The sequence below is a fragment of the Amblyomma americanum genome, chromosome 10, assembly GCF_052857255.1.
Source record: "Amblyomma americanum isolate KBUSLIRL-KWMA chromosome 10, ASM5285725v1, whole genome shotgun sequence".
Lineage (NCBI taxonomy): Eukaryota > Metazoa > Arthropoda > Arachnida > Ixodida > Ixodidae > Amblyomma > Amblyomma americanum.
The window spans coordinates 17,621,743-17,630,674 of NC_135506.1; the positions used below are offsets into that span (position 1 = coordinate 17,621,743).

General features: G+C 48.9%; 1 protein-coding gene across 1 annotated transcript in view; it reads left to right on the forward strand.

The window, feature by feature from the left end:
• Positions 1-657: 657 nt before the first annotated feature.
• The window catches only part of LOC144108061 (venom serine carboxypeptidase-like), a 34,882-nt gene continuing 26,607 nt past the window's right edge, over positions 658-8,932 (forward strand). The window contains exon 1 of the mRNA XM_077641342.1: positions 658-770. Within this exon, the coding sequence (XP_077497468.1) occupies positions 658-770 (113 nt within the window). The remainder of the gene's footprint in view (positions 771-8,932) is intronic.

Genomic DNA, 8,932 nt, shown 5'->3' on the forward strand with positions numbered 1-8,932 from the left:
GGTCACGAAACCTAGTAAATTCTGACATGTTGGGAAATAATACAGGCAAGACAGAAACCACAAGGGCAGCAAACAGGCAGCGCAATTAGCATGGCTTGAACACAACGCAAAAGTGTGTCTAACCTGCAACGATAGCAAGCGCACGTGTCAGGACGAAATGCTTTCGCCGCCCCCGCTGCTGCCAAGTGTCCGCTGGTCCGCAGTGCTGTTCTTCTTATAGGCTTTGCCCCCTGGTGGCGGCACTCTTGATGACGTTTCTTCTCAGATGATCCGGAGTAGTAAGCAGATAGAAGCGGTCAGGACACTGTCAGTGATTCCAGCCAGCAACGATCTGCAACTGCAACTGCACATGTCAGGACGAAATGCTTCAGGCCGCCCCCGTTGCTGCCACTGCATGGATAGGTCGAAGCCTTTCGCGCAGCACAACAATGCAGATTGATTCTTTGTGCCTAGAATAAAGATAACTCCACTTTCAAAAAATTCATCTTGATGCCTCGAGGTGTCGTTAGTTCGGTGTCTCTTTCGGGGATTTCTCAATATGTCGCTAATGAAATGAACAGCCACATCTAACCTTTCTCAAGAATAGGTCAATGCATCGGGGGCGCTATGAGGAGACATTTATTTATCACCGTCTGCACAAGTATGAAAACCGCAGTCATGATGTACAGGGTAACGTGTCCGCTTAGTTTGCTTCTGTTTGGTGCGCTATGTCTCGGCAAGTCCAAAGGCAAACCGACGAAGGAATACTGCGATCTCTATCTCAGTCAACCGTAAGTTGAATCTCTGCGCTTGTAATGATATGAAAGCAGCCGAGGCTGGCTAGAAGCTGTAAAGAAAAGTTTATTTCAATATAGTATCGATCACTGCAAGCCAGGGCTAATACTGTTCACAAAACAGATCTTCCACGATTTCCATGATACGTGCACATTATGTGAGCGTAATGTCATAGCCGGCTCATACCTGACAGCGGGAAGTAAGGGGCCTGGTTGAGCGTATGTTGCATCAGCCAATGTTGTCTAATGTTGGCTAATAGTCGGCCGTTATTGGCTATGCATTATGAACGCCGCAACACGAAGGGTTTGAATAGCGACTGTGAACCTTCCTGCTCGAGTAGACTGATGGAGGCAGCATGCTGTGTGGCCTTGGAGTGAGCCGTTTTGGCAACTGCCATCGAAAAAAAATTACCGGTTTTTGTTGTCTAAATTATTTGAAAACTACTCGAAGACTTCAAATTGTCTACGAATAATTTCAAACATACACGGCTTGTTTCGCTCAACGAAACGAATAGTAGCTTATTCGATTCGCTATTCGAAAGTTTCAATTGTTGACACACAAATACAAAAAATGCATTTAGTAAATAGAAGCGCTCTCAGCCTCCCAACCATGTTCTCTATAGTTGCCATTAATGGAACGGTGACGGAGTCAAAAGCCGCAGGCATTCTATAGAAACTTCACTAGCAAAGTGACCGCTGGAAAGAAGAAAAGAAGAAAGAAGTGTCTCTTTGCTAAGGTGGCTGCACATCGCTCTTCGGAAAAACCTCGCCTTCTGAAAAAGCTCGAGACGTCCTCTCACCGTCCGAGGCCTCCTAGGAACCATGCATGATTCCAGCTGAGCAGGGCACTGACGGTAGGCTTAGTGCATCCGCTGCCACGCTGGCGGAGGTAGCTCTGCCGGCGTCCCTCGTGATAGCACCTGCCATGCAGTCGACATCTGATCCGCGGCGCCAGGTCCAGCTTTGTGCTTCCAGTTGATCGGCAGATGCACCCCTCCTGCCTTCCCGAAACGATGAACTGCTCGTAAGTGGTCTGCCTCCCGGGCCAATGGCCATCCATTCTACTCTTCCGGATGGGCCTGAAACCGCACGGCATGATGAATCCAGCATTCCGATGGACTTGTCGGCCATTCTACCAATCCAAAAGGGCCCTCGTGCATCTCACAAGCGTTCTTCAAACGACCAATTAACCGATCCCATCTTAGGAAAGTGATGGCTCTCAAGGCAAGCGCTCTTGTCTTACGATTGTGAACTTGGTTGAGCCTACACCGGGATCGTCATCTTAATAAGTGACCATTAAATCTCTGGCCAACAAAATCCTCACGGATATACCGAACAAGATTCTACACACTAACTTGGACGCGTGCCTTGGAACCAAAGGTTTTCGGGGCTTCACAGCCAGGACTAAGTCCAACACCGTTGCTGTGTGGCTGCCGACTCTGACTCCCGTAGAACGTCTGCAAACTCTCAGGAGTATTTCACTAACAAGCGAAAGCTCAGTGCCAGTACAAGTGTATTTAGTTGAAGGCTCCGACTTGCAGCGCTGCGTCGTCTACAACGTCGATATCACTGAGGATCAAACTGCCCTCCAGCGTGAGCTGTACTGTCCCATGCACCGAGTCATCCAGGCGCGACGCATGGGAAAGGGGCGCTCTTGGATATAGTCACCTTGCGAAGCCCTCTGACACTACCAGCCCGTCTGTACTATAATGGCTGTATTTTACGGCCTCGGCCACATAAACCGAGTATGGTATACTGCTATAACTGCTTCCGTACTAGGCATATGCGCAAATCCTGCCCCTTCACTGCTGCCGGTGAAGGTACATCGGAAGGAAAAGTGGCTTATCGATGCGGCCTTTGCAGTTCCGACGACCACGAGATAGCATCTCCAAGTTGTTCGACAAAACAAAAGGCAACATAAAAAACTCTTCGTCCAATGACTAAGCATTGTCCAATACACGATAGTACAACTTCATTGCAGACATCCAATCGGTTCGCAGCTCTCCAGTGGGATGACGACAAGTGGCCGAAGCTTCCTGAGAACACCTCGCATAATCCTTCGGTTCAGCAACCTTCTAACAATACTGTGCGAAAAGAACGCCTTTGAAAAGAGCCAACAAAGCAGCGCAGTGTGTCTGAACTACCGCGGGACGATATGGCTGAGGTCGACGAACAAATCGCACGTCTTTTAGTGGAGGTCACTAAGCTCCACCAACACCGTGAACTGCTCGCTCGACGTCGACGGGCAGCGGAATCATCCGCCACATCTATCAATGGCGCAGCAACATCACCTTCCTGCCGCCCACCAATGTTATTTCCTGTCGCCTCTTCCCAGATTACCGCAATGCCACTGGACAACTCTGCGACTTCTTTGCTCCGGTTTATGGTAAACCAGTTGTCCAACCTGACGTCCATGATACTACAGCACTTAGGCTAGTAACTGGAAATGGCAAGTTCCAGTCGTGCTGGTGGGCTACAGTGGAACTGCAGAGGCATTTCCACGAAGTCGGAAGAGCTCAAGACCCGAATACGAATTCACAAGCTCCAGGTGTGGGCCATGTTGCTACAGGAAGCAAACGCATTGCCATCGATTCCAGCGGGCCGCAGGGAGCACAGTTCTGGTGGCCACGGAGCAGAGTGCTTCTTGAACTGCAACGAGCTCAGCACAAAAGAACGAAGGGGGTTCCGTAAGCTGAAACCAAGAGGTTTGATTCGGGGCAGGTCTGCACGGGCAGTAGATTGCTGTTGTTGCTTCGCAGGGTTGTATGCTTGCGTCTACATAGACAACAATGGATTCTTCAGGCAGGCAAGCATCTTGTTCTTCAGATTTCTGGTGAAGCAACGATGCCGAATTAGCAGATGTTGGTCGGTGATTATCTGTTGGCTTGTTGTCGCTGAGCTGTACGAACTTCCATGGGGGAAGAACTGGCGTTGGTGGCTGAAGAATGGATTGTGACGTTGCATAAGTCCTCAGTGCATGAGTGGGATGCGATAGACTGGCTTTAAGGCTGCGCGCATCACGGCGCTGCTGCACCAGCTCATCAATAGTATTGAGCTGCGCATTCTCTCGTAAAGCTCTGACCGGTGTGATGCGTGGAAGGCATGTAATGGTCCTTATAGCCTCTCGATTCACGGCTTGAAGACGATCCCATTGGGCTCTTGTTAGATGTTGAAACTGGGCCTGATAAACAATACGTGGCTACAGAAGTGCCCTCAACAATTGTCGTGCAACGAAAGAGCCTGCGCCACCCGTTTCAGGAGCAATTCTTCTAATCAAACCCAAAGTCCGGATAGCTTGCCTTTTTGCCTGAGAAAGCCATGCAGTCGCTGATCCTGTTTGGTGAATCGTTAAGCCAAGGATTTTTGCAATAGGACTTTCCTGTAGTTTGGTGCCTGACAGACAAAGACGGACTGGACTTTCAGCAAGTTTACGGCGTCCCCAGCGGTTGGCGACCGACGTGTATTTTGTTTTATGCACGGAAAGTCCGATGGATGATGCGTAATTAGACATAACATCCAAGGCAGTTTGAAGGGCAGCCACCTGAGTACGCAGATCTTGGTGAGTACTCCACACCGTGATGTCATCAGCGTACTGCAGAAATTTTATGTCACAGATGTCATGTAAGCGCCAAGCCAGCGGGATGAAAGCAATATTAAATAACGTCTGCGACAATACTGATCCCTGGGGCACGCTGCAGACAGGAGCAAATGATCCGACCGCTTTGCCGCTGGGGCGTATTGCACGTTTTCTGCCTTCAAAAATGATTCGACAAAACTAAGCACTCTCAGAGGGAGATGAAGCATGTCGACGGAGTTCAGAATGGCTGCATGACTGATGTATGCCTTTTCAACACCCATTGCTGAAATGGTACGCACATTGCGGCTGCGGGTAGATGACAAAACTGCAGATGCAAATACAGCCAACCCGTCCTCTGTACCAATCTATGGACGAAAGTCAATATGTGCGGGGTGATAAAAACCGTGCCGCTCTAGCCACCACGACAATCGTGTGGCTAGCATTTTCTCCGCCAGCTTGCACAGCGTAGGAGTTAAGGAGATAGGTCGTAAGTTTGCAAGGTCCGTAGGAGGCTTTCCTGATTTCTGGCACGACGCCATCCAGCCATACTTTGTTTATGGTGTCAAGTAGTTGAGGGAGTGCAGCGCTACTCAGGTTCTTGTACACCTCGTACTGAATATTGTCCGGGCTGGGCGCTGTTTTACGTTTCACATCATCTATTGCAGCCAGCACCTCAGGCATAGAGAACGGACACGCAATTCCATCTGCGTCGACATCAGACGGCATTTGATATACATGCGCTGGGATACCTGCCATATTAAAACTAGCGGCTGAAGAAGTCACAGCATCGTATTTTGGAAAACCTTGCGCGCTGTTACTTTGGCCAATTCATCTAGCGACAAGTTAGCCGCGAAGCATGCGGTTGCTGCTGCGTCAGTCGAACGGCGACCGTGTTCCATTGTACGGAACTTTCGCCAGAGAGAGGCATTCCAGGATTTTGTAGAAAGTTTTTCGCACCACGCATGCCACTGCCGTCTTGAGAAGTCGCGTTCACATTTGCGTGTCTTAGCAGTAAGATAGTGCAATCACATACGTACCGGCGCCGAAGTAGGGTCTCGCGTAGCAGCCAGCTCGGCTTGACGGCGTGCTCCCCACAAGTAAAGAAGGCCGACGTCTGGTGCCAGTCGACCAACATCAGTCCAGTTGGTAGTTTTAGCACTGTTGAGCACTGTTTGTATGCGCTCAACAAGGTTTGTCGAAGAATCTGATGATTGTGCAGACAGGAGCAAAAACTGTCCCAGTTGATCACAGAACATTTGTAGCGTAAAGGTATATGTGAGGTAAGAAGACCGGCGATGATACGGTGAGGATCACTTCCACAGCAGTCTGGCTCCATGGGCCAGGTGGGAGTACCCGGACTCGACCTCAAGTCTGGAGCATAGGAAGCACTGCGAGTTTGACGCACTGGCCGTGTTGCTGTCCCAGGATCGCTGAGCAGCACAAACTGGGAATCCGTGAAGGCGTCTCGCACACGCCTGCCACGAGGGCTCGAAGTGGGGTACCCCTAATCCTAGTGAACGTCGTTAAAGTCGCCTCCGACTAAAATCTGACACCCAAATACTGCCTACGGACACTTAGTACCTAGCTAAGATTAATACGGGAGGAAGCGCCATCGACTGGTCTAACGTAAAATGAAACGACCACAACGGCTCCCTTATAAAATTTTGCAGCCGCTGCCACTACCTCTTGATATGGCGTGCACCAGTTTTCGAGAGCAAGGCGTACATGGGGAAAACGTGAGTCCACATACACCGCCGCCTTTCCCGGGGGAGCAGCAGATTGTACTCGACGATCTATCATTGAAGGAGACATGTAGGCACTGAAGCCTGTGTCATCCACACTGACGCCCTTCAAGTAGTCCGGTTGCTACGACGTGTTAGCCGCTTACCAACGATATCTCAGGACATCCACCGGCTCGCGGCACGCATTCCGCAGGCGTATTGAGTGGGTCCCACGGGATCTGCTGACCTCTCAAAGCAGGGCAGAGTTTGCGACCCGCCTCGCGACTCCAGGCTCATTATTGCCTCGGCTCCTTCATTTGGATAACTTTGCCCTCCTTTCATCAAGATAAACTCCTCCAGGGCCGCACACGTGCTCTCATCCCTCCGTGTGCGGTAACCCTCCTTGCGGTCTTACTCGTGCAGAGGAGGTTGCGCTTAGGAGAATCCGGGTCGGGGTTGCCGTCACACCTTCCGTCATTCGGAACTGGCCTCAGTACCGAGATTTCTTTACTCGGCCTGGGTGTCCGATGTGTAAACGCGATGACATTGAAGCCGACATTCATCATTTACTGTGGGACTGCCCTGCACTCAAGCCTACAAGGATCCGGCACCTAAAGGTAGCGGGTCTTTCACCAAGCAACCGTGCCTCATACATTGTCTGGACACAGGGACCATCGCTCTCTACTGGACTTGATAAAATCAGCTTTCCTTTTACCATTAATTTAATCATTACTACATCTTTCACCACACCTTCGCCCATCATTGGTGACCTGAGGCAATAAATCTCGCTTTAAAAAAGTGACCGCTGCCGCATATTGGAGACGTCAGGGCGCGGAGGTTGTTTAAAAAAACTCAACATATTTGCTGTTTTTCGCGGGTCAGTTTCGTGAAAACATTTGTGCAAAACCCTATGTGGCCCAGACGTCACAAGCGTGTGGGTGCATAAAAATATCACTGTTGATCCTACGGCAAAATTGTGCGTGTTCTGGCGCAGCCAAAACGTTTTTGAGCTATCAGTAACTAAATATCTCAAGCTAGTTTGGCAAAGCACCTGAAAAAGGGCCCCTCGTAACTTTTCACTATTTCTCGGACGGCGTTCAAGAACCTCTGCACGCTGCAAAAAGTGCGACGTTTTCCTCTGCTTGATCAGGTGAAAGAAACTTTTTCCGCGTAGGTTTCGGCTAACTTGATGTATCTTTGAGCTGTGATGTGGTGAGAGCTTCATCAATATAAGAGCGACCCGCATACTTCTGTGCGTTCATCCCTCAAATTAAAGATTAATTGTTCCCGTGCTTAGATGCTACATATCATGTCAGGTGACCTTCAAGAGCAGCAATTGAACAAAAAAATTATTAGAAGCACCTCCCGGACAGTTTATTTATGGGCCGGAAAGAGAGAAGCATAGACCTTGAGATGGTGAATGTGGTATCGAAGTTGCAGGGAATTATTAGAACTACGGGTTTTGATCTTACTCTCAACGTGTGGCTGCAATTTCTTAATGAGTTTCTTTGTGCAAGACCGGCACCGTAGTACACAAATTTAATTGCAGCCTTAATTAACATCAAAGTTCTCAACAAGCAGCCGAGGTTCTTTGATGTCGACACCAATGTGAAGCAAATTACATGGGTTTTTTTCTTTCAGTGCGCCATTCGAAGATGCCGTGTTCTATCCCAAAAGCGACACGCTCCCACCCAAAGAGCGTAATAAAATTAAGAACAGAAGTCGAGTCTGTTTGCCGAAGCCTTGCGAAGATGTAGAAGCTTATTCTGGATTCATACCCGTAGACGACGGCAGCGACACATCTTTTTATTCTTCTTGCACCTGAAATCAAAGGCAAGAACTTTCTGCTTTTGTTTAAAGTTAGTTGAGAAGTTTACGGTTACTTGACAGCGTGAGACGTTCAGAAGCTAGTCGAAAAAAACGCCAAAGGTTTTTGACGAGGTATTTTTCCTAGCCTTCTGAATGCAGGTATTTTTTATTCAGCGTGCCTGACAAAAAAAATGCTAAAGATCACCACACTCCCCAATGCAAATTTGGGCGCAGGTCTGAAGGTGTCTCAGGCTCTGTAAGCTCATTGTTTTTCTTTGCGGGGTCGTCGGCACGACTGGCGGTGATGTTAGCTCGGGAGTAGTATTAGTTGAAGACGACTACGTGCAATGCACAGCCCACGAGAATGAGTATATTAGCCCAATAGCACTATTCGTTGAAGAAGACGACGATGTGCAATGCACAGCGCGAATGTATGTCGCAGGCTAAAACGAGGCGTGATCGGCAGCAGCGATAGCCAAGTGCTCTCGTGCAGTGGCCAGCGAAGCTGATGTGTTCGCGGCGCCGCGGCTTGCAATCCCAGTGCCGACAATTATTTGATTGATTGATTGATTGATTGATTGATTGATTGATTGATTGATTGATTGATTGATTGATTGATTGATTGATTGATTGATTGATTGATTGATTGATTGATTGATTCGGTTATACCGACAGCGTCGACGCGGCTCAACCAAGAACGGGCGCTTAAGAACTGCGCTCAACAAAAACCCTGAGCCACTTTACGTTTCAAGGAGTAAGTGAAACCACAATGCGGTACAATTTCAGTCAGGAACGTATGAATGTCGAAACCTTCGTGACCATGAAAGCAAGGCGGATTCTAAATTATTTTGAAAAAGGACACTGAGGGCAACTCCATTTCTTTATTGTTATCAGTAAACACCGATTATGTGGCTCTTCCGAAGTATGTTAACGTTAGACCCGGGCGCCGAAACGCATTTATGGCTCACAAAATTGCATTTAAAGATCTGCTCCACCCCCACCCCCGCTCAATTCAAATTCGTGACGTATTCACCGAGAAGGAACGGTTGCTG